The sequence below is a fragment of the Desmodus rotundus genome, chromosome 2 (assembly GCF_022682495.2).
Source record: "Desmodus rotundus isolate HL8 chromosome 2, HLdesRot8A.1, whole genome shotgun sequence".
Lineage (NCBI taxonomy): Eukaryota > Metazoa > Chordata > Mammalia > Chiroptera > Phyllostomidae > Desmodus > Desmodus rotundus.
The window spans coordinates 109,154,341-109,181,410 of record NC_071388.1 but is presented as its reverse complement, the minus strand read 5'-3'; the positions used below and the strand labels follow the sequence as shown (position 1 = coordinate 109,181,410).

General features: G+C 37.8%; 1 protein-coding gene across 3 annotated transcripts in view; it reads right to left on the bottom strand.

The window, feature by feature from the left end:
- The window catches only part of MAP3K2 (mitogen-activated protein kinase kinase kinase 2), a 76,548-nt gene extending 56,117 nt beyond the window's left edge, over positions 1-20,431 (bottom strand). The window contains exons 1-2 of one of the 3 annotated variants that reach the window (XM_053918550.1): positions 19,931-20,431; positions 3,568-3,637 (exon numbers count right to left, since the gene is read on the bottom strand). In XM_053918550.1, coding sequence (XP_053774525.1) covers positions 3,568-3,574 — 7 coding nt within the window. In that variant the 5' untranslated portion in view covers positions 3,575-3,637; positions 19,931-20,431. The remainder of the gene's footprint in view (positions 1-3,567; positions 3,638-19,930) is intronic. The other 2 variants (XM_053918551.1, XM_053918552.1) reach the window with 2 other exon arrangements.
- Positions 20,432-27,070: the final 6,639 nt, after the last annotated feature.

Genomic DNA, 27,070 nt, shown 5'->3' with positions numbered 1-27,070 from the left:
CAATAAAGTATAGATTAAAAAAAGAATCTCTGTGGTGGTCACAGATACTAGGCAGATAGGACAGGTTATAAATAGTCTAAGGATCAAGAATTGATTCAATAGGCAGTATAGATGTCCAGAGGACTGACTCCACAGTCTAACCAACTGTCACACAGAAGAAGCAATGACTTTCTGGCACATATTGAAAGGACTTTTAGTTGAGCACAAAATCAGGAAGTATTTGGGAAATAATTTCAAGTAAAATCTTTTACTAGATACCTTTAATTAGATACCTTATATGTTTATTCATTATACTTAAAAAATAATTATAGAACATCTTCAATAAAAATTGCAAGAATCTGAGATTTACATTTTAAAATGTTCATGGTTTTCTATGACTACTTTGGTATATGTTTTTAGCAGTGGCTGTTCTTTGTTTTGTTACTTACTATAGTATTATTTGAGAAGTATGGTGGAAATCAATTTAATACACAGTTCAGACTCCACGTAAGAGTAACCAAAATAAAAAATTGATACAAGTTCAGTAAAAAATGTACCCAATTTAAAGCTGACAAAAGTGGAGAATCTAGACCAATGATGGTACTACATTCATGGTTACAAAGACAAAGTGGAAATTTAAAAAGTAGGAAAGTGACACTTTGGCTTACATACTTCCTTAAGTATACACTTTGAAAGTGTGCTAGCACTTCCATTAAAGAACATGGACAAATTTAAGCTCTTTGGCCTATAATGTTATGTACATATATATAATAGTGAGTAATACATTTGTTAAGCAAATAGTAGGAAAAGTGTGACTAAGACAAACACAGGCAAGTATACGTCTAACTTAATATACTGGTATAAATCTAAGTTTAAAAACTTCGCTTGGCAATTTATTACCTTTTACTATAGAATTAAAATCTTAAGGTTATCATTAAATTATGGGCTTTTATTTAGCATTAGGATTCTAGAAACTCTTTGAAAAATTGTATCTATGTTTTCCTTTCCTGTGCAAAAACTTTTTTAGTTTGATGTAGTCCCATTTGTTTTATCTTTTCTTTTATTTCCCTTGCCTAGGGAGATATACCAGATAAAATATTGCTACAAGCAATGTCCAAGATTTTGCTACCTATGTTTTCTTCTACGATTTTTATGGTTTTGGGTCTAATATTTAAGTCTTTAATCCATTTTGAATTTATTATTGTGTGTGGGGTAAGAAGGTGGTCTAATTTCATTTTTCTGCAAGTATCTGTCCAATTTTCCCAATGCCACATTGAATAAATTATCTTTAGCCCATTGTAAAAAAAAAAACAAAAAAAACTTTGCTTGGATGGGCCATTCACTCCATTTCTTTCTAGTGCTTCCCTGTTCAATCCCTGACTCACAATGGAATCCACAACTCCAAGGAGAAAAGAAAAAAAAAAAGGTAAAGAAGAGAAACTGATATGTAAACCGAACACCCACAATCCATTTCCATTCTTTAGCTTTCCTTTCCATTAACATAATGATAACATCGAATATTCAGAAAAGCTGTAAAATATATACTCTGAGTGCCATTATTTGCTGCTCTATTATAAAATTTTATAATTTATTATTTTTATGCTATTTTCTTTAGTCTATCTATTGTTGGGTAATTAGAACAATAAATTCCTCAGCATTCTTTTAATCTTTAAAAGTAAGGTTTATTTACAAGTATCTTTCTGGTCATCAGACTCTTAAGAAAATCCATCTTAACAGTTTATTTTGAATGTCCCTTCAATGGCCTGCATTAAATGATTACAAAACTGTAACAATATAAGGGGTGTTTTAACTGAAAATCTGTAGATAAATATAAAACATTACATAAATCTATATTATAAAATTTCTTTTTTTACCTTCATTGTTATTTTTTCAATTACAGTTTACATTCAATATTATTTTATATTAGTTTCAGGTATACAATATAGTAGTTAGAGAGTCAAATACCTTATAAAGTGTTCCCCCTGATATTTCTAGTACACAAAGGGCACCATACACAGTTATTACAATATTAATGACTATAGTTCCTACGCTATACTTTAGTCCCCATGACTATTTTGTAACTACCAATCTGTACTTCTCAATTCCTCACCTTTTACACTCAGTTCCCCAGCTTCCCTGCCCTCTGGCAGCCATCAGTCTGTTTTCTACATTTATGACTCTGACTTTTATTTATTTATATATGTTGTCCTTTAGATTCCACATACAAGTAAAAAATATGGCATTTTTCTTTACCTGACTGGTTTATTACACTTAGCATAATACCCTCTTAGTCCATCCATGCTACTGCAAATGGTTAGATTTCATTTTTTATGGCCAAGTAACATTCCATTATATATATGTATTGCGTTAGCCAAACAGTCCGTTTAGTACTTTTCCATAAAATAAAAGACACATTTTTCATTTTCACCTGTAATTTTATTGATTTGTATATTTTGAGTATGTTGGCTATCTCCTGCTATTGGCTTCTCGTGGGCAGAGGCCAGGTGTGCTGCTAAACATATTCCAATGCGTAAGACAGCCCCACAGTGAACAATTATTTGGCCATAATATCAATACTACCAAGAAACTTCGCAAACCACTTCTGACATGTTTGATCAGTCACAGTACCTTCTCCATACAGGGTACAAAGGCACAAAACTTTCTTTGCGTTTGTTGTATTTTTACCTTTCTTGAAATAACAAAGAATGATATGCCCAAAATCTTGTTTATTTTCTTCCATCTTCAATATTAAAATGGTTACACAGAAATTCACCGATTTTCATTTTTTCAAAATGCATGCTGACATGACAGCTGTCACAATACAATCTAACAAAATTGTTTTGAATGAAGTTAAAAACAACTAAGCACTACTGGAGCCATCTTTTTGGCCAACCCCACACCACAGCTTTTTTTTTTTTTTAATTTTGTATTGTTATTCAATTACAGTTGTATGCCTTTTCTCCCCATCCCTCCACCCCACCCCAGTTGAACCCCCCTCCCTCCCCCACCTCCACCCTCCCCCTTGATTTGGTCCATGTGTCCTTTATAGTAGTTCCTGTAATCCCATCTCCTCACTGTCCCCTCCCCACTCCCCCCTGCCCATTGTTAGATTGTTCTTAACTTCAATGTCTCTCGTTATATTTTGTTTCCTTTTTTCTTCTATTTATTATGTTCCAGTTAAAGGTGAGATCATATGGTATTTGTCCCTCACCATCTGGCTTATTTCACTTAACATAATGCTCTCCAGTTCCATCCATGCTGTTGCAAAGGGTATAAGCTCGGTAGCTTTTGTACCCACTTGTTTATTGAGAGGCACTTGGGTTACTTTCAGAGCTTGGCTTTTGTAAATAATGCTGCAATGAACATAGGGGTGCATATATTCTTTCAAATTAGTGTTTTGGGTTTCTTTGAATATATACCCAGAAGTAGAATTGCTGGGTCAGAAAGCAGTTCCATTTAAAAATTTTTGAAAGCCCTCCATACTGTTTTCTATAGTGGTTGCAAGTTTACCATGCACACAGAGAAAAAAAATTCGCCCCCATTTTATCCTTTAATTATAGACAAAATATTCTTTTAGGTTAAACTCACCCATCATGGCAAACCAGCTCAACAATCTGAAAATTAGGGAAATGGTTCTCCCATCAGCATTCTTTACTACCTTAGGAGGTTAAAAAAAAAAAAGCCATTAATAATAAGTACAGACAAAAGAGGCAGCAGACACACACAAATACCAATGAGAAACATACAATATTAGTATTTCATGCATCTTGTTGAGGACAGGTCCTTTATTTTTCCCACTCAATTATTGAGAATGAAAAAAATCACTATTATTTTATATTGAATTTAACTCAGTGTTTTTCATGCTCCTATCAAAGCTTAAAAAAAAAATTTTTTTTGAAAGTGAAAAACCTTAAGAGATAATCCAATAAACTCAAACTCCTACAGGGCAATGGCAGAGATGAATAAAAAGGGTCTAGGACATCAACAAAAAACGGTAAAGACTTACCAAAATTCTCCCTTCCATAAGAGAAAAAAATGTCAGGATCAATTTTATCAGAACTCTGAAATTAACCAAAGGCTAGAAGCAGCAGCAATCTAGGCATTTAACTACCTAAATAAAAGGAGAGAGCCTTGTGGTGTTCTGACCCTTCCCATTCCTATCTCCCTGCCTTTTACTCCCAGCTTCAAAGTAGCAGTTAAACCAATAGCCCACATGCACCATGGAAATGAGCAGCCTGGAAGCCACAGGAGAAGACAGATGGGTCAGAAATACCTTCAAAGTCCAAGTATCCCCAAATTATCATTATTTGATCTATCTACTGGTTGGATGGTAGGCCCCACCTGAAACACTGTCTTTATTTAACCTGACTCAAAGCTCTTACAGTGCAAAAAGCTTGAGGCATTTGTCAAAACCAATCAGGCAGTTATTGAATTATTTCAAATGTCTAAGGAAGGGGAAAACAGTTGGGGGCAAAACAACAGATTTAGAAAAAAAATTTTTTAGAAATGCTAAGGAATGAGATGTCAGCACAAAACTTTGAGAATCTGCAACAGATTTCTGGGGATGTACAAGTCAAACAGGAGAATGAATATACAAACCAAGGGACATCTAGACAATAAAATATTTATTCAGTGATAAAGAGAACTGAACTATCAAGCCACAGAAAGACATGGACGAATCTTAAATGCATACTTCTAAGTATAAGAACCCAACATAAAAAAGCTTTCTACTGTATGATTCCAAGTGTATGACATTCTATAAAAGACAAAACTACGGAAACAGTAAAAACATCAGTGGCTGCCAGGAATCCAGGGGAGGGAAGGAAGAATAGGTGGTCAGCGGAGATTTTTAGGACAATGAAACTATTCTGTATGATACTAGAGTAATGATAGATACATGTCATTATTATATTTCTCAAGATCCATAAGCCATTCAACACAAAGAGTGAACTTAATGTAAACTCAGAATTTAGGTATAGTTAACATTAATGTATTGATATAGGCCCATCATTAAATATAGTAAATGTATCATTAATCCAAGATGTTAATAATAAAAGAAACTAGGATGGGGTGAGGGGTAAATGGGAATTATGCACTTTATACTTAATGTTTTGTAAAACTAAAACTGTTCAAAAATAAAAGTAAAATTCTCCACTTTTCACCTTGGGGAAAAGGCAGAAAAAACCCCCACGACATTCCAAAAGAATGGCCATCTGAGTACTGGCAAGGATGTTATACAACTAAAATATTCACACTGCTGGTAAAGAACATCAAATGGTACCACCACTTTAGAAAATATTTTGCCAATTTCTACTAGATCAGGAACAAGACAAGGATGTCCACTTTCACCACTCCAATTCAACACAGTATTGGAAGTCCTAGCCACAGCAATTAGACACGAAAAAGAAGTAATAGGCACCCAAATTGGAAAGGAGGAAGTAAAACTGTCACTATTTGCAGGCAACATGATAGTATACACAGAAAATCCTATACACTCCACAAAAAACAACTGAACCTAATAAGTGAGTTTGCAAAACAGCAGGATACAAAATCAATATTCAGAAATCAAAGGCATTTTTATATACCAACAATGAAATATCAGAAACAGAAATCAGGAAAAATATCCCATTTGATATAGCAACAAGAAAAATAAAGTACCTAGGAATAAACCTAACCAAGGAGGTAAAAGACCTGTACTCAGAAAACTACACAACACTGAAGAAAGAAATTAAGGAAGACACAAACAAATGGAAGCACATACCATGCTCATGGATTGGGAAAATTAACATCATCAAAATGGCCGTACTACCCAAAGCAATTTATAGATTCAATGCAATCCCTATTAAAGTACCCATGACATACTTCACAGATATAGAACAAACATTTCAAAAATTTATATGGAACTATAAATGACTCCAGATAGCTGCAGCAATTTTGAGAAAGAAGAACAAGTTAGGAGGGATCACAATACCTGATATCAAACTGTATTACAAGGCCACTGTAATTAAAACAGCCTGGTAATGGCATAAGAACAGACGCATGGACCAATGAAACAGAATATAGAGCCAAAACTAAACCCAATTCTCTATGGTCAATTAATATTTGACAAAGGGTGAAGAAGCATCAAATGAAGTAAAAATAGCCTCTTCAACAAATGGTGTTGGGAGATCTGCACAGCTACATGAAAAAAAGTGAAACTCGATCACCCACTTACACCATACACAAAAACAGATCCAAGGGGGATAAAAGACTTAAATATAAGTCACGACACCATAAAAGTCCTACAGGAAAACATAGGCAGGAAAATCTGTTATTCCATGAAGCAATATTTTCACCAATATGCCCCCTAGAGCAAGGGTCATAAAGGAAAGCATAAAAAAATGGGACCTCATCAAAATAAAAGCTTCTGCATGGCTAAAGAAAACAGCATTAAAATGAAAAGAGAACCAACTGTATGGGAAAACATATTTGCCAATGACACCTCAGACAAGGGCCTGATCTCCAAAATATATAAAGAACTCACACGACTCCACTACAGGAACACAAACCCAATTAAAAAATGGGCAAAGGACTTGAACAGACACTTCTCCAAGGAAGACATACAGAGGGCCCAGAGACATATGAAAAGATGCTCAATATCGCTAGCCATCAGAGAGATGCAAATTAAAACCACAATGAGATACCACTTCACACCTGTCAGAATGGCCATCATTATCAAATCAACATACAACAAGTGCTGGAGAGAATGTGGAAAAAAGGGAGCCCTAGTGCACTGTTGGTGGGAATGCGGACTGGTGCAGCCACCTTGGAAAACAGTATGGAATTTCCTCAGAAAACTAAAAATGGAACTGCCTTTTGACCCAGCAATTCTACTGCTGGGGTTATATCGTAAGAACCCTGAGATACCAATCCAAAAGAACCTACGCATCCCAATGTTCACAGCAGCACAATTTACAAAAGCCAAGTACTGGAAACAACCTAAGTGCCCATCAATAAATGAATGGATCAAAAAACTACGGTACATTTACACGATGGAATACTATGCAGCAGAAAGAAAGATGGAGCTTCTTTCCTTTGCAACAGCATGGATGGAACTGGAAAGCATTATACTAAGTGAAATACGCCAGGCGGCGAGGGACAAATACCATATGATCTCACCTTTAACTGGAACATAATCAACAAAACAAACAAGCAAGCAAAAATATAACCAGAGACTTTGAAATTAAGAACAGTCTAACAGTAACCAGAGAGTAGGTGGGAGGGGATAACGGGGAAGGGTTTTCAGGAACTACTATAAAGGACACATGGACAAAACCAAGGGGGGGTGGAAGCAAGGGAGGGAGGTGGGTTTGGCTGGGGTGAAGGGGGAGTGGTGGGGGGTAAATACAGACAAGTAATTGAACAACAATAAAATAATTACAAATATTTTTAAAAAGAAATTCTTACAGCATGCAAACTTCATTCATCTGAGCAAAACATTAACTTAGTCCATCTGTGACAAACATAACTTGGATCCAGTTTTTCTTTCAAGTGTTGTACTGTTTTATCTCAGATACATAAGCTAGCATTTTAAATGAAAGTTAGGAAATCTCTGTCTGTGTGTTTGTATATGTATATCGATGTATGTTGTAGGTATGGCATGTAGACTTAAAAATAGTTTCCCAAAATCTTTTGGTAACTTGAAAACTTTAAGTTTTGCCCAGTTAAGTTAAATGATGAGTCAAGTTAAATGCATTAAATATTTAAATCATTTCCAAATTGGGAAACACTACCTGTTAAATATGTCTACTTTTGACTTATTACAGAAAAACTAAAAGGTAAATTTGGCTGTTAATGAAAATATTTTATACTTTATTGAAGAAGTATATTTCTAAAAATTATAAACTATATATGCCAGTAAAAGACCTATATTTCTAGAGGTTATGAAATGTATTCATAAATTTGACAATCTAAGAATGCTGATTGCTTACTTTTTAGTTATCATTAGAAATTAAGGTCTCTAAGGTGTAAGAATTCTAATTAATATGGCAGGAAATAATGTGTTTTCAGTAAAAGAAGGTATAAGACACAGAAATGCACTCTGGAAAGAATTAAAAGAAAATGTTTTATCCTAATTAAGTTGGTTACTTCTAAATGAGTAAGAAGAGACAAACTAAAAGGGACAAGGAAAGCTGCGGAAGCTTTGTGGAAAAGAAATCCTGAGAAAGGAATTTCATGTGTACTCAAACAAAATATGATTTAAATGAGTTTAATTAAGTGAATTTAAGTATCACAACTGATGCAAAGTTAGTTCCTTCTGTGTTAAAAGGACAATGTTTTCCTGTACTATTGGTGTGCCCTTAATAACAAACTACATAGAAAAGGTTTTATGTCTTACTGTCTTACTAAAATTATTTCCTGTGCTCTGCCTCATCAGGTCTTTTATTGCTTAGGTAAACCAAATCTTAATTTTAAAAAAGCTAATTTTGCTTCTAACCATTTGTAATTGCTTGTGAAGTCTTTGTTACCACAATTAAATGGATAACTAAAGTACAGAAGTCTCTTTACAAAACGGGGAAATAAAACTGAATGGCTTGCTTGAGGTTTGGAAATGGGTTCTATCCAACTGCCCCCTTTCCAAGGATAGCAATATACTAGTGATGATTTATATTTATTCTCATAAGGCAGAAGCATCCCTATGTGGAAGGGCCACAGCTACAGCAGTTACTAAAATAACTCAAGAAAGAATTTTCCCTGCTGAAAAAATCCCTCCAGAAGCCCATAGAAATAGGGGCACCAACTTTACAAGTCAAATTCTATACAAGGTACGCAAAATTTGACTGATACTGCAGCACTTCCATTGCACTTATTCCCAGTCCTCTGGTTTTGTAAAACAAACAAGTGAGACAGACAAAATTCAAATGGTGAAACTTGTTGAATCCTTTAATCTGCCTTGGCCCAAAGCCCTCTTCCCCTGGTATTGCTTAACCTGAGACCTATTCCCTTTGGTAAATATCAACTGTCCCCTTACAAAATCATTATCAAAAACCCTAGAAGACTACATTGAGGAATGTACGAACCTGCCTTAATTGAGACCCTGTGAGTTATTTAAAAGAACTTATCTTTGCATTTCCCTTGTACAAGGAGCTGTTTTGGACCCATATGCATTTTTCTTTGTTTCTGATAAGTCAGTGAAGCCAAATTTGTATGTCCTGGTAGAATGAAGTGCTGCTAGTGTATGAAAGGTACATAATTTTTTTTAATCCTCATCTGAAGACATTTTTTTATTGCTTTTAGAGAGAGAAGAAGGGGAAAGGAAGGGGGGAGAGCGAGCGAGACATCAATACATGAGGCAAGCAATGAGTGGTTGCCTCCTACACACGCCAAGACTGGGGATCGAACCCACAACTTAGGTATGTGCCTGACTGGGAATCGAACCGCAACCTTTCAGTGCTCCAACCAACTGAGCCACTCCAGCCAGGACTTGAAAGGTACATCGTTTTTAATGTGAATCACTTCTTTTATCTTGCTAGAAAAAATTTCAACTCATATATTGATATTGATTCAGTTATTCAAGTGAAAAATACCTGTATTTCAATTGAGGTCATTTAGAGCAACATGGTAAGATAAAATTGATGGCTAAGTAAAACTGTTGTATACAATCTTTATGAAAATTTTAGAATGTGTACTGTCTTTTTTTCAATATTTTAAACTGAAAAGAGGTAATTTCAAATATAAGAAAATTTTTTTCGGATAGAAGTAATATCTCAACAGAAGTCAGTCTGCCAGGTTAAGAATGTAACTTATTGGACCTCACTCTCCGGGCTAATTGTGGGGAATAAAGTTGAGTATTTTGAAGATTACTTCCCTTGTGAGTCCCTCATCTTCTACCTCATGCCAATATTTAAGTGTAATGCATTTTAAGTAATGTCAGAAAAAATAAGCCTAACATTTTTTTTAAAAACCTATTAGTATGGATAACATTTAATGTAATTTTAAAAGTTAATGAGTCTATAAATTGTTATTGAAGTTAAAGTGTGCCATTTGATAAACCCATGTTTTCTTTGAGGCGCGCACACACACACACACATACACACAGAGAAAAATCCTTTTCTAGCTAACATCCACCAAATGGTACTCATGTTGACAACACTTTAGTAGATGCTATAGAGAATACAGAAAAGAAATGAGGCCTGATCCTATTTACTAAGAAATTTTAATTTGGTAGAAAGATTAAACTATTATCTGACAAGGAAGAGTCTGTCTTCAATGGCAGCTGGTCTTAACTTCTCAATTGTTGATCCAGAAAATGTTTCTACGTGACTTTCTGGTAAACAGAATTCTTGTACAAACCAGCAATATTCTGGAACCTAGCAAGTTGCATTCATTGGGTCTTTGACTTACCTTAGACTAAACAATAAAATGAAACTAACATCAGACTCATGGGAATGTGTAAAAATTAAAGATAAATTGAATTGTTCCTTTTCTGTCTCTGAAAGTATGGGTCTTTACCCTTATAAATATGAGCCGCTTGCTTAACTGATATAATCTGACACACTTTAGTACTATGTTCATAAGGATTTTATTCTATAAACCATTACAAATTTCAGATAGTTATATATAAATAAGTTACATCTCTTTGTAAATCTAAGTATGATTCTAGTGCTTCTGTGGATGTTAGTACTTTCTAATCCCAATACTACCTTATGCATGTAGCAATAAATCCAGTTGTACAATTTTAAATGTCATCAAGACTATGGCACTTAAAGACAAGAAAGCATGTAAGACTATGGGTTGTTGGGCGTTTTTTTAGCTCCTGATTTCTGTCAGCCCCACTTCCTTAAACTCTTCTCAGATATCACTGAATCTTAATCATTCCAAGATGACTGTAAGATGATTGTAGAATTTTGAGATTAATATGAGAGCAACTGCTTCCTTAGAACTATAGGCTCATGGGCTGGCTTTGGCACTGCTCAATTAGATGTAATTTAAAACCAAACCAGAACAGTAACAGAATAGCCTGCTCAGCTGCTACAGCTATGGAGCTAAAAGATCTTCAGACCTCCTGGCTTGAGTAGACCTTGACAACATAGCTGCCTTAGATTATCTGCTTGCAGCCCAAAGACTTTTGTGCCATACCTAATACCTCTTGCTGTACCTGGTTAAGTATCTCTTTCCAGGCAGAATTAAAAACAACCAAGCTTTAAACTCATAAAATCTCTTAAGGATCATTCCATTTCTATGACGAGTACCACTAGCTGGTTAGGGCTTAAATTTTCTGGTATTTTTCAGTTGACTCCCAACTGAGCTCAATGCTATCTTAAAGTCTGGACTGCAGATTGTACTACTCACATTGTCCCAATTTGTTTAATGTACCTCACTGTCAAGCTGTTGTTCTGAATAAATCAGGTGCCTAAAACCCCCATAAAGACTCAAGTTGATGGTTGCACTAAGAATAGAAATGATACTCCAAGTCACTACCTCCTCTAATTTACAATGATTTGAACTCTTTTTCTGGTATAAGTAAATTGTTTTAATATATATCTGAATCAAGAAGATACAGGGTGACTAAACTCATAAGTCTAATTGTCTTTTGCCAATTGCTCTTAATTTACCCAATGTTTGCAGAATTAATGACTGTTCTACTTTTTCAACCTCTTTTATACTGTTTATTCCAGAGATTTACAGGGCAATGTTGAAAGGTCTTGCTGACGCTTCATTAATTCAATGCCTCATGACAAAATCTGCCTCAAAAACCTTCCAGATTTAACAGGTACCTGATGAACCTCTTAAATAGGTAGGTGCCCCTAGGCACTCTACTGGCTATAGCCCAACCTCAGAAGTACCAGGGGACTAAATTAACCTGTAGCAGGTAGCCAAACTACTCCAGTATCAACATGGAACAATACACACCTAAGAAACAAACCTGAGTGATCATCAATGCTATCTGCCAACAGGTTTCTATAGAAGGGACAAATACAGACCCCTTCTATAGAAACCTTCTACAGAAATTGGATGGGAAACCCAAGAAAGAAAATAGAAGGCCCACATTTTATAAGAGCCTAGTGGCCAACTACTAACGGGGGCTTCTCACATACTTACTCTATACCAGGAAGAACCTCACACTGAACCCTCAGCTTCCCACACTATGCCCATTTGTTTATGCCATCTAAGTCAACCACTGCAGGGAAACTCTGATTTTATCCTTCTATGAACAGAGCAAGACCTGCTCTGTCTAATGAGAACTACACAATTTGGATACCTCATTTACATAGAACAGATCTAATTGGGAACCTAGGCAGAAACTTTCACTATAAAAGGTGGCCTCCCCTTTGTCTCCGTGGAACAATTTAGATTTCTACCTGAATCTGTATCCTAGGCTGCAGATCCTTTTGTTCAAATAGATGCTTTTTATTTTCATTTCAGTCAGAAATTACTTTGGTTTACACCTGTGTAGACTATAGGGGATTTCTATAATAACTGATAATGTTTTCTGAACACTTATATGCTAGACACATATTTAAATATATTATCTCATTTAAACCTCATAAAAATCTGTAGGTTAGATACAATTATCTCTGTTTTACAGATAAGGAAAATGAGGCCTAGAGAGGTTAAACAGCAGAGCCAGGACTCACATTCAGATCTGACTCCCAACTTCATACTCTCAACTGCTTACTACTTTTATTTTCTTCCTTATCTTTTCTGTATTTTTTCCAATAAATATTATAATCATAATCAGTTAATGTGCAGGGTTTGCTAATTTAGTTAACTTAGTTCGACCGCTGCCTCATCTTCAAGGTCTTCTGGACGTGCTCTCCCCACTCAAATACACAGTAGGTACTCCACAAATGGTAACATTACTTTGGTAAAGCAAATCAAATTTTCTGGTTGCCCTGAAAAAGCAGAGATACTGCATGGTGCAACTCTTTAGAGCATAGATTCTACAGCCAGACTGCCTGCCTGAATTCAAGTCCCACCTCTATCACACAAGAAATGTGAACATGGGCAAGTCACTTATTGTCTCTATGTTCCAGTTCCCTCATCTGTAATATGGGTATAATAATAGTAACTAATTCATTGGGTTGCTAATAATGATTAAATGAGCATATTTGAAGTAATATTTAAAGCGGTATGTAGAATGTAGAAGTTGTTTTAAGTTTGCTAAATAAAGTAAATTATACCCAGAGAGAACAAAGTACACCAATAAAATTTTTTTTAAATTTGTAAATCATGAGTGATTCAGTAGGCATCACCTTTTAAGAATTTTGGGACACTGTAAAGGGAGGTCCCTTCTGTTTATCAATTCTCTAGTTAATAAACATTTGGCTCCAACTTCTGGGCAAGACAGAAATATAGGTAGATACACTTTGCCCCCTTGCATAAACAAAAGAAGGACAACAACAAATTTAAAAACAAAAAATAACCAGAGTTGCCAGAAAATCGAACTGTATGGAAGTCTGACAACCAAGGAGTTAAAGAAGAAACATTCATCCAGATCAGTAGGAGGGGTGGAGATGGGCAGCCAGGAAGCAGAGGATGCATGGCAGGGTGGCAGCTGGCAGACTGGGCAGTCCCACATTTATGTGCACATAACCCAGGAGGAACAACTGGGGAGTGAGACAGACCATGCAACCCAGGGTGCAGGGAAATAGTGTCAAAACCTCTGACTGAAAAAACCTGTGGGGGTTGAGGCAGTGGGAGAGACTCCCAGACTCAAAGGAGTTTCTAGGAGACCCACAGGGTCCTATAACGTACACAAAACCATGCACCCAGGAATCAGCACCACACGGGCTCAATTTCATTGTGGGTAGCGGAGGAAGTGACTGAAAGCTGGCACAGAGCTGAGCAAGTGGCATTGTTTCCCCTCAGACTCCTCCCCCACATACAGCACCACAACACAGTGATGGGGTTGCCCCAACCTGGCAAATACCTAAAGCTCTGCCCCTTACTACATAACAGTGGCAGAGACAAAAAAATATATGGCTGAAATGAAAGAACAGATCAAAGCTCAAAAAAATACAACTAAGCCATGAAGAGATAGCCAACCAATCAGATGCAGAGTTCAAAACACTGGTAATCAGGATGGCCACAGAAATGGCTGAGTATGGTCACCAAATAGAGGAAAAAGTGAAGGCTATGAAAAATGAAATAAAGCAAAATATTCAGGGAACCAACAGTGACAGGAAGGAAACCGGGACTCAAATCAACAGTTTAGACAAGAAGGAAGAAATAAACACTCAACCAGAACAGAATGAAGAAACAAGAATTAAAAAAAACAAGGAGAGGCTTAGGAACCTCTGAGACAACTTTAAATGTTCCAACATCCAAATTATAGGGGTGCCAGAAGAAGAGGACGAGCAAAAAATTGAAAACTTATTTGAAAACATAATGAAGGATAACTTCCCTAATCTGGCAAAGAAAATAGACTTCCAGGAAGTCCAGGAAGCTCAGAGAGTCCCAAACAAGTTGGACCCAAAGAAGCACAAACCAAGGCACATCATCATTACATTACTCAAGATTAAAAAGAAGGAAAGAATCTTAAAAGCAGCAAGAGAAAAGGAGATAGTTACCTATGAAAGTGTTCCCATAAGACTATCAGCTGATTTCTCAAAAGAAACCTTGCAGGCAAGAAGGGGCTGGAAAGAAGTGTTCCAAGTCATGAAAGGGAAGGACCTACATCCAAGGTTACTCTATCCAGCAAAGCTATCATTTAGAATCAGACAGCAAATAAAGTGCTTCCCAGATAAGGTCAAGTTCAAGGAGTTCATCATCACCCAGCCCTTATTATATGAAATGTTAAAGGGACTTATCTAAGAAAAAGAAGATGATCAAAAATATGAACAGTTAAATGGCAACAAACTCACAACTATCAGCTAAACCTAAAACAAAAACAAAAACAAACTAAGCAAACAACTGGAACAGGAACAGATTAAAGAAATAGAGATCACGTGGAGGGTTTTCAGCAGGGAGGTAAATGGGAGAGAATGGGGGAGAAGGTACAGGGAATAAGAAGCATAATTGGTAGGTAGAAAAACAGACCAGGGCAGTGGGGAGGGTGGGGTGTTAAGAATAGTATAGGAAATGGAGAAACCAAAGAATTTGTATGTATGACCCATGGACATGAATTAAGGTGGGGGAATGATGGTGGGGTGTGGTACAGGGTGGAAGGGATTAAAGGGGAGAAAAAAATGGAACAATTGTAATAGAATAATTGATAAAATATATTTTTTAAACATTAACAACAGAAACATTTGGCTCCAAGTATTGTTGTAGGTGTTGAGGCACAAAAATCAACAAAATACTGCCTTGCCCTTAAAGAGCTAATTTCCTAGTGGAGGAGAGGCGACGATTACCATACAATGTGGTGAGTACAATTGTAGAGGCAGGAACAAAGTGGTCTAAGAGCATTGGGCCTAAGGTAGTGGCCATCAGGTGTCCTAATATGGAAATTATAGAAAGAATACTGATAAAATCACACCTTCAACTATTCTTTTGATTTGTCATTATTATTTATTAAAGTCCACACTAAATGACTACCTATACAAATGGTAGTAAAAAGTATCTTTAGAAACAACTTCAAAGTTCATAAATAAATCATACAATGCTTTTTAAATGTATGATATTATACTATGGTACTGTGAATCTGAAACAAAACACTCTTGAGCACAGTTTAAGAAAGGCAGTGTGCTAGTAACAGGAGGGACTCAAAATTCTATTCCTATTCTCTGTCAATTGGGTAGACAGAGCATAACCAAAAAATTAAAAAACAATCTAAGAATTTAGTAACAATAAAGGCAACAACTTGCGATGTTACAAAGAAATCATGTCATTAACCACCATGAGAAAGGAAGTCAACCAATGTTGCAAACAAATCCTAGGGATATCCAAGACAAAAGACAAAGTTATACAGATACATTTCTTATAGTTGTGTGTGTGTGTGTGTGTGTGTGTACATGTATAGACATATACCTCGCACAACACTTGAAAATAAGAAAAAAACTTTTTTATTTCCACATATATAGTCCATCCTAATTTACAAAAGATGTGTGGAAAAACTTCATATAAACTGTTTCATGAATTAAATCTTACTATTAATGAGAAAACGTGTTAAAGTAAATCCTATTATAAACCCTTCTTTAAAACAACCACCTACTGCCCTGACCAGTGTGGCTCAGATGGTTGGCCATTACCAGAAAAGCTAAAGATCACCCATTTGATTCCTGGTCAGGGCACATGCCTAGGTTGTGGGTTCCATCTGCTTCCCTGCGGTGGAGGCACTTTCAAGAGGCAACTGACCCATGTTTCTCGCCCTCCCTTTCCCTCAAATAAATAAATAAATAAATTTGTTAGAAATCATCTACCAAGTATCAGTTAATTAGTTGAGAAATAAATTCAACTTCATATTACCTGTATTTGATCTATTTCTATCTGGCTTAATGAAAATGAGGTTCACCTCTAAATGTAATCAACACATTTCATTATCAAATTCGTTTCCTGACTTAATCACTATGAAATGAGAACAACGTTTAAAAACACTTGTAATTCTTTTTTTAAAGATTGTATTTATTTTATTTTTAGACAGAGGTGAAGGGAGGAAGAGAGGGAAATATCAATATGTAATTGCCTCTCGCGCGCCCCCTACTGGGGACCTAGCCTGCAACCCAGGCATGTGCCCTGACTGGGAGTCGGCCTAGCAACCCTGTGGTTTGGGGATGGGCGCTCAATCCGCTGAGCCACACAAGCCAGGGCTTTTTTTTATTTTTCCAATCCTCACCCGAGGATGTTTTCATTTACTTTTTTAAAAAAAGAGAGGAAGGGAGAGAGGAAGGGAAAGAGAGAAACATCGATGGGAGAGAAGCATCAATTAGTTGCCTTCGTGTGCACCCAGACCGGGAACCTGTGCAGGGACCAGGGATCAACCGTACCTAGGTATGTGCCCTGACAGAAATCGAACACACAACCTTCCAGTTACAGGACAACACTCCAACCATTGAGCCACACTGGCCAGGGCAAAACTTCTAATTCTTGAACTTCACATAGTGGTAGAATTAGGACTACAATTTCGATCTTCTGACTCTTAAATGCAGTGCTACTTTCATTTACACCAGAAAATGGACAGTTTTGATTCTCAAAAGGTTTTTTAATAAATGCACTCTTCCTTTATTAAACTGCTGGCTATTCCTGTACAACAAATATTGGCTAAAAAAAACCCCTGAAACACATTCCTTGAGTGAGAATACATGAAAAAAGCATTACATGTTTTCCATTCTTCTCAAGCCAGGTTTTTTCTTTTCAATGCATAACAGGAGACACCTTAAATTCATAATTAAAAATCTTAAAAACCACAAAATAAGCTGATTAATACATATAGCTGCACAGAATACTTTACAAAATCCTGTGATTTTGTTTCTATCTATAAACCAAGAAACAATCATTAACACTGAAATTCAAAAGTTAGCCTTACAAGAATCAGCAATAGATGCTACAACTATTACACTAGAGCCTAATGAAGAAGAGGCCAGCACTACCATGCTAATTTATCATGCCACACATTACATGCTAATTGCAGCAGAGAAAAAAATACCTTACCCCCAAAACCAAGTGATCAAACTCAGCATCACAAATAACTGGACTTAATAGGACTCCTGATGGGAAGCAATATGAAGTACACAGCATCACTTAGTAGTTATTCTTGCCCCAAAAGATTTAATTTGAAACTAGTCAACCCTTTAAACCTAGCTTACAGTTAGCTAACAAAGGGGGAAAAGAGGAACATTTTAAATGACACCATGAGGGGAAAAAAAAAATAGGACAAATCAAGAGTGTGATTCACTGTATGAGACAATTAGCTTGAACACTTTAAAAACTCGTATTTTTCAAGGGAGGAGGTGAGACTGTTGTAGATTAGAAGAGATCAGAGACTTAACCACCAAATGCAGCATATAAACCTTTATTGGGATTCTGGCTTGGTGGGGTTGGCTGTAAAAAGCCATAGAAGATTTTCAGTACAAATGGGGAGATTTAAATATGGATGAATATTAGATTTTATTAAGGAATTAGCAATAAGAAACTATTAACTAATTACCAATAATAAAATACTAAGAAAATCAACAATAATGATATTTTGGATATGTAAAAAAATGTCCTTATCTTTGAAGAGGCTAACATATTTAGGCATGAAGTATCATGACCTGTACAGTGTAGTTTCAAATGGTTCAGCCAAAAATACTATACACATATTTATAATGCAAATATGGCAAGATAGCAACAAATGTTGACTCCAGAGGGTCATCATATGGATGATCACTATTACCAATTTTCTGTATGCCTGAAATTGCTTCATAATAAAGGGCGGGGGGGGGGGGGGAGCTGAAAGGCTAGAGAGTGCCAATTTTACAAGGGAAAAAATACAACAACCCAAAACCAAAGCTGTGGGAACTGTCAAGAACCAAACATGACTTCATTTTAAGCATCTGTTAAATACAGTTTACCCCTTTAGTAGCAATAAGGTTAACTAGGAATGAAAGCTCCACCTAAAACACTGTTTAAAAGATTGAGTCTACAACGTACCTGGTAATCCCATTATTTGAGATAAGTCTTTTAACAGCTAGTTCTCTCAAAAGAGGCACATGGAGAGCATGACTAGACAACCATTCTTCAATGGTATCATATTCAACATAATTCAACAAGGCTCAACATGTTCATATTAACCAAACAACAAGTCAAGCTATAAACCACCCACTTGTTAACTCTGTAATTTGGTATTTTCTCTACAAACGTTACAAAAACATTCAAGTACAAATTTTCTTAAACCTAGAGAAAATTATACAGTACTATAATTGTGCATTAATAGGTTTTTTAAACGTTTGCAATTATGCACGAAGCTGCAATTACTCAAAGAAATTTATCAACACTTTCCTCTGTAAAGAAAAATATAAAGACTTTACTTTTTCACTAACCACAATCAAAGAAATAGCACAGGACAATGCTAAAATGAGAACTGGCAGTTTGTTTATAATTGATTGGTGGCTACACATAAATGAAAGGAAAAAAATCACACCATTAAAACACAATTTTCTACAATATTCTACACTTAAAAATTTTGACACTCAACTCAGAAATATTGCATAAGACAATGCACAAATTTCTAAGTGTGTTGCTACTGCCACATAATCCAGCAAATTTTGCAATAACGAAATATCAAGCAAATAACCCAACTGCAAGTTCCTGGTATGCATCAAGAATAAACTGAAGAAGAAAAATTAAACTTTTCAGAAGATATGCAGTTTTCCCAAATATATTTCTTAAGAGGGGAAATATTTTTCTCTTCAGTCCTACTGCAAAAAAGGTTGAAGGTGTCGAAGCAATCGTTTAAAATAACATTATTTTTAAGCCAAGAAAACACTTTGGTTAGGCTGCAACAAAACACATCAGTCTATGTTAAGGGCAAGTAAACTACATCTACCTACATATTTAGAATTTACTCCCAGGAAGAAACTCTCCAGGTATTCTTTTTCCTTAAATATTTATTTTGAAATACGCAGAAATACAGTTCTATAGAAAAGACAGTGTATTCGAATCAAGGCTTCCCAGATTACCAACTGCATGACCTCGGTCAAACTCCTGGACCGGACACTCAATATGTTCATCTGTAAAATCGGAAGCACGTACCCACCTCATTGGGCTGAGAAGATGAAGTGAGATGATACAAGACAACTAACTGCCTGGCGCACAGTAAGTTCTAGGTGGGCAGATAAATATTTGGTAAAGAGAGAAGGTGAAATCAACCCTACCATAAAGTGACAGTGCAAAGATAAGCATTTTTTTGCTTACTGCATGTAACATTTTTGCTTCTCCCAGGGACCAGTTGCAATCTTTCTTCTAACATCCCCACAGAGTACGTGTCCGACAGCTACACAACCCAGCAGCCCGCGCGCGCGCGCACAGATAGACAGACAGAGGCACGTACCGGCCGTTCCGCGGGACGTGGGGAGCCGCAGGCCCGAAGAGAGGCCCCCGCCGGCCTCTTAGCCCACCCCTCCGTCCCGCGCGGTCTGCCACCGCGCACCCCCCCCCCCCCCCGTCAGGGGAGGCCGTGGGCCCCGGGGGCCGGAGGGGCGCGCGAGGAGTAGAGCACGAGCCGGGGGGCCAGGCCCGTCCCTCCTTCAAGTGCAGCCCCGGCCGAACCGGGTGGCGTGCGCGCAGTCTGTCGCAGAAAGACCGGGCCACTCGGCGCCCCTGGGGCCCGGGTGCAGCAGGGCAGAAAAAGAGGAAGCCGCGAGCAGGGGGCCACCAGATGCCGAAGAAGGGGCGGCAGTGGGGACTCCTCGGCTGAGGGTGCCGGACCTCCGAGTAGTCGTCGTCGTCTTCGCCTAGCGAGCCAGGAGACCACCGAAGGCCTCACCCAACAGCAGCACCGCCCTACTCCAGCGCTGCCGCTGAGGGCAGCCCAGCCGCCACTACTCACGGACCCGTGACGTCCTGCGTAGCGCGGCATACGTCACGACCCACTGACTTGTGCGCGCGCAGCGCACCCGCCCCCTCCCCCCGTCCCGGCCCCGACAACCCAAACGAGTGCGCGCCAAGTCTAGATCGCAGAACTAAGCAAGGGGAGCGGGCCCGTGGCTGCGCAAGCGCGCTGTCCCACCCCTCTCGGCGAGGCACTGGTAATTCCCAGCCCGAGCACAGGCCCCACCACTCGCACTCGGCAGCTGGTCCCAGCTACCTTTTCCGGCGCGGAGCGCGCACGCGCACACGGGCAAGTTTACGCATTCGCCGCACCTAGGTCCGCTAGGGCCTACGGAAAAGTTCCGCGCCAAGACTTCAAAACAAATCTCCAAAAGGGCCCGCGGTGGGTCGCGGTCCTGGCTGGGAACTACGAAGTGTGGAGATTCTGCCTCTGACTCTGAGTTCATGGGAGCCGTTTGCAGGCGAAAAGCCACCTGCCCCTTAATTTTTTTATTCTGGTTTCAGATTTTTTTTCTAAAGGGCTTTTTTTTTTTATGTCTTTCAATTTAAAGAAATATTTTATTTAATTTTTTCATTACCATTTAGTCCCCTTATACCCCCTTCCCCACACCCCACATTCACCACAGTTTGTCCATGTCCCCGAGTCCTTTTTCCTTTTTGCTGAATCCTTCCAACCCGTACTCTTGCCCCCATTAGGCATCATCTTGCTATGGGTCTGTCTCTATTTTGATTGTCACTTGGTCTGTTCATTAGATTCCACACCTGAGTGAAATCATATGATACTTGTCTTTCTGTAACTAGATTATTTCACTTAGCACAATGTTCTCCAGGTCTACCCAAACAGTCCAAAAGGGTGAAACTTTCTTCTTTTTTTACAGCCCAGTAGGATTCCATTGTGTATGTCATAGTTATTTTATCCACTCATTTACTGATGGACACAAATGCTTCCATATCTTGGTGATTGCAATGAACATAGGGGCACTTAACGTTCTTCCGAATTAGCGCTTTGGCTTCCGTTGAATATAGTACCAGAAGTGGGATCGTTGGGTCAAAAGGTAGATAATTTTTTAATTTTTTGAGGTATCTCCATACTGCTTTCCACAGTAGCTGTACCCATCTTGCATTCCCACCAACAGTGCAGAAGGGTTCTCCTTTCCCCACATCCTCCTCACCAGCTCTTCTTTGTTGATTTGCTACTAATAGCTATTCTGACAGGTGTGAGATGGTATCTCATTGTGGTTTAATTTGCGTTTCTCTGATGTTTACTGATGTTGAGCATCTTTTCATATGTTTATGGGCCATTTGTGTGTCCTCTTTAGAGAAGTGTCAATTCAGGTCCTTTGCCCATTTTTTTATTTGGGTTGTTTGCTTTTTTGGTGTTGAGTTTTGTAAGTACTTTATATATTTTGAGTATTAACCCCTTATTAATGTATCAGTGAATATGTTCTCCCATTCTGTGGGTTGTCTTTTTGTTTGGTTGATGTTTTTCTTTGCTGTGCAAAAACTTTTTAGTTTGATGCAGTCCCATTTGTTTATTTTTTCTTTAGTTTCCCTTGCCTGGGGAGAGATATCTGAAAAAATATTGCTGCGAGCTATGTCTGAGATTTTGCTGCCTATGTTTTCTATGATTTTTATGGTTTGCAGTCTAACATTTAAGCCTTTGATCCATTTTGAGTTTATCCTTGGCTGTGGTATAAGCAGGTCATCTAATTTCATTTTTCTGCATGTTATCTGTCCAATTTTCCCAACACCATTTATTGAATAAACCATCCTTAGCACATTGTATGTGCTTGCTTCCTCTGTCAAATATTAATAGACCATAAAAGTGTGGGTTTGTTTCTGGGCTCTCTATTCTGTTCCATTGATCTGTGTGTCTGTTTTTATGCCAGTACCATGCTGTTTTGAATACTATGGCCTTACAATATATTTTGATATCAGGTAGCATGATTCCTTCAACTTTGTTCTTCTTTCTCAGGATTGCTGTTGCTGTGTGGGGCCTTTTTGGTTCTATATAAATTTTTGAAATATTTGTTCTAGTTCTGTGAAATATGTCATTGGAATCTTGATAGGAATTGCATTGAATCTATAGAGTGCTTTGGGTAGTATGGACATTTTAATGATGTTACTTCTTCCTATCCATGAACACGGTGTGTGCTTCCACTTATTTGTATCTTCTTCAATTTCTTTCTTCAGTGTCTTATAATTTTGTAAGTACAGTCCTTTTGCATCCTTGGTTAGACTTATTCCTAGATATTTCATTCTTTTTGAAGCAATTGTAAATGGGATTGTTTTTAAAATTTCCCTTTCTGTTATTGGCATATAAAAATCCAGCTGATTTCTGGATAAAAATTTTGTATCCTGCTACATGGCTGAATTCATTTATCAGTTCTAGTAGTTTCTTGGTGGAATCTTTGGGGTTTCTTGGGATTCTGTACGTACAGTATCATGTCATCTGCAAATAAAGACAGTTTTACTTCTTCCTAATTTGGATGCCTTTTATTTCTTCTTCTTATCTGATTGCTGTGGCTAGTACTCTGTTGAATAAAAGAGGTGAAAGCAGTCATTCCTGCCTTGCTCCCTATCTTAAGGGGAATGCTTGTACTTTTTGCCCATCGAATGTGATGCTGGCAGTGGGTTTGTCATATATGGCCTTTACTATGTTTGTAAATGTAGGTATGTTCCCTCTATTCTCCTTTTGCTGAGAGTTCTTATCATAAATGGATGCTCAATTTTATCAAATGCTTTTTCTGCCTCTATTGATATGATCATGTGGTTTTTATACTTCTCTTTGTTTATGTGGTAACTCACATTTATGGATTTGCAAATTGTACCAACCTTGCATTACCAGAGTAAATCACACTTAATTATGGTGTATGATCTTTTAGATGCAGTATTCATTTGCTAATATTTTTTTGAGGATTTTAGCATCTATGTTCATCAGGACAATTGGCCTGTAATTTTCTTACTTTGTAGTGTTCATATCTGGTTTTAGAATTAGGCTAATGTTGGCCTCATAAAATGAGTTTGGGAGCTTTCTCTCTTCTTGAAATTTTTTGAAATAGTTTGAGAAGGAGAGGTGTTAATTCTCCTAAAATGTTTGGTAAAATTCACCTGAGAAGCCATCCTGTCCAGAGCTTTTGTTTGTTGGGAGTTTCTTGATTACTGCTTCAATTTCACTAGATGTAATCTGTCCATTCAGATTTTCTGATTCTTCCTGATTTAGTTTTGGAAGATTGTATGTTTCTAGAAATTTAACGATTTCATCCAGGTTGTCCAGTTTGTTGGCATAGAGGTCTTCATAATATTTTCTTACAATCCTTTGTATAGCCTTGGTGTCAGTTGTTATTTCTCCTCTTTCATTTCCGATTTTATTTATTTGGTTCCTCTCTCTTTTCTGCTTGACGAGCCTCATTAAAAGTTTGTCCATCTTGGACTCTATTTTATTTATTTCTGTTTGGATCTTTATTATTTCCTTCCTTACTCACTGTGGGGTTTGTTGGTTGATCTTTATCAAGTTCCTTTAAGTGTGAAATTAGATAGTTTATTTGAGCTTTTTCTTGTTTTTTGAGATACGCCTGTAATGCTATGAATATCCCTCTTAGGATTGTTTTCTCTATGTCCCACAGGTTTTGGCTTGTTGTGTCCTCATTTTCATTTGTTTCAAGGTATCTTTTTATTTCTTCCTTGACATCGTTGTTGATCCATTCTTGTTTAATAACATTATTTAGCTTCCATGCCTTTGTGTGTTTTTCAGTGTTCTTCCTGTGAAGAAGTTTCATCGTGGTCAGAGAAGATGCTTAATATGATTTCAATCTTCTTAAATTTATTGAGACTTGTTTTGTGTCCTTACATGTGGTCTATCCTCGAAAACGTTCCATGTGCACTTGAAAAGTTTGTGTATTCTGCTGCTTTGGGGTGAAATGCTCTCAAGATACCAATTAAATCCCTTTGATCTAGTGTGTCATTTAAGGCCACTGTCTCCTTGTTGATTTTCTGCCGGGAAGATCTATCCATTGACATCAAAGGGGGTGTTAAAATCCCCAACTATGACTGTATTTCTGTTGGTCTGTCCCTTTATGTCCATCACGATTTGCTTTACATATTTAGATGGTCCTGTGATGGGTGCATAAATGTTTACTAGGGTAATATCCTCTTGTTGGATTTTTCCCTTTATCATTATGTAGTGGCCTTCTTTGTCTTTTACTATAGCCTTAGTTTTTAAGTCTATTTTGTTGAATATAAGTATTGGTGTCCCCACTTTTTTCCCTTTCCATTTGCATGGAATATCTTTTTCCATTCCTTTACTTTTAGTCTGTGTATATCTTTTGATCTGAGTTGGGTCTCTTGGAAGCAACATATATGTGGCTTTTGTTTTCTTATCCATTCAGCTACCCTCTGTCTTTTGGTTGAGCATTTAAGCCATTTACATTTAACATCATTATTGATATGCATTTAGTGCCATTTTATTGTTAGACTATTGTCCTCTGTTTTTGTTAATTCTCTTTTTCTTCTTCTTAACCAAGCCCTTTTACATTTGTTGAAGTGCTAGCTTGGTGTTAACAAACTCCTTTAGGTTTTTCTTGTCTGGGAAGGTCCATTTTTCTCCTTCAATTTTAAATGATAGCCTTGCTGGGTGAGGAAGCCTTGGTTGTAGGTCCTTGCTATTCATCACCTTGAATACTTCATGCCACTCCTTTCTGGCCTAAAATGTTTGTGTAGACTAATCAGATGACAGTCTAATTGGTGCTCCCTTTTAAGTAACTACCTGTTTTTCTCTTGTGGTGTTTAGGATTCTCTCCTTGTCTTTAAGCCTAGACATTTTTAATTATGATATGTCTGGGTGTAGGCCTCTTTGTCTCCAACTTGTTTGGGACTCTCTGAGCTTACTGGGCTGTGTGTCTTTTTCCTTCATCAGATTAGGGAAGTTTTCAACCATTATTTCTTCAAATGGGTTCTTAATCCCTCACTTGTTCTCTTCTCTTTCTGATATACCCATGGTGTGGATGTTTGTATGATTCATGTTGTCCAAAATGTTTCTTAAGCTATCCTCAACTTTTTTAATTCTTTTTTTCCCCCACTGCTCCACCTGGGTATTTTTCTCTACCATGTCTCCCAAATCACTGATTCGATCCTCTGCTTCATCTAACCTACTGTTTCTTCCTTCCAGTGTATTATGTATTTCAATATAGCATTCTTTATTTCTGACTGGCCCTTTTTTATGGTTTCTATGTCTTTTTTCACACTGTTGAGTATCCTTATAATCATTACTCTAACTATCTGATAGATTGATTGTCTCCACTCATCTAGTACTTCCGGAGAATTCTCTTGTTCTTTCATTTGGGGTCTGTTTTCTTGTCTTCCAATTTTGGCTGCTTCTTTGTATTTTTATATATTAGGTAGATCTGCAAAGACTCTGGTGTAGGCCTTAGTCACACGTTCCTAGTGACTGTCCCTGAGTAACCTGTTTGGCACTATCAGTGATCCATAGTATGTGGCTCCCTCTGCTGGGCTTAGGTATTCAGAAAGAACCACGCTGCACACCAAGGCCAGCTTTTACCTGCACCAGTCCCTGGGGGCAGGTCAGCTGAAACCTCAGAGTTCCCAGAGATCTGCCCCTGCCTGTAAGCTTGCTGTAGGGTAAAAGAGTGAAAGTCTTCCAGCTATACTCCTCAGCAGCAGAGCTTAAGCACCATAGGATGGAGCTATTGCTTCCCCTCAGGCTGATGCCACTTGGAGGGGATTGCTCTGCTTGAGATGGCTCCTGCAGTATGGAGAATGACTCAGCACAGGGATCCCGGCAGCTATTCGTTCAGCTCTCTCCCCAGAGCCACCAGCCCCAGACTCTCCTCAAGTGTCTCTAGTCCATTCTGCCCTTTTTCTGCCTGAGCTCAGGGTAAGTGGCTACAATGGGAGTTTTGTGCACCAGCCCTGTAAGAGGCTGTCTGAGTCTCCCATCATCTCTCCCTGGCAGACAGAAACCCTGCTGCTTTTCACAGCCATATGTTATTTGGGTTTATTTCCCAGTTCTGGTGCTATAAGCTAGGGAGCCCAGCTTGGGGTTTGATGCCACACTTCTTAGGGGGAACCATCGGGTAGCTGAAATATCCCTCCAGAACTTCAGCTGCACCTGTGGGAGCCCAACCATCCCTCTTGTGCCTCCTCCACTCTCACTACCAGTCACATTGTGATGTGGCTGCTTCCATCTGTCAGTGGTTATAAGGCTTCTCTCCAGTTAGTGTTCAGTTGGTTATTCAGGGTGACTTTTGTATAATGTAGGTGTAACTCCAGTTTGGTCCTGGGAGGAGGTTACTGTAGCTTCCACTTACTCCTCTGCCACCTTGAGTCTCTCTCTAAAGGACTTACACATTATTGTCAGTTTGTCACTTAACCATAAACCACCCTGCCTAGATATCAGCCTAACTTGTACAGTGTAGTTCTTATCACCCTTTTAGGTGATAGATGAGGCAACCTTGGCTCAAAGAATGGGGAGACACCCACCCCCAGAGCTAATGGAAGAGTTTAAACCCAAATCTCTTTTCATGTCCATTGATTTTTTAAATTCTTTAATTATATATTATTGATTATGCTATTACAGTTGTCCTGATTTTTCCCCCTTTTCCCACCTCCACCCAACACCCCC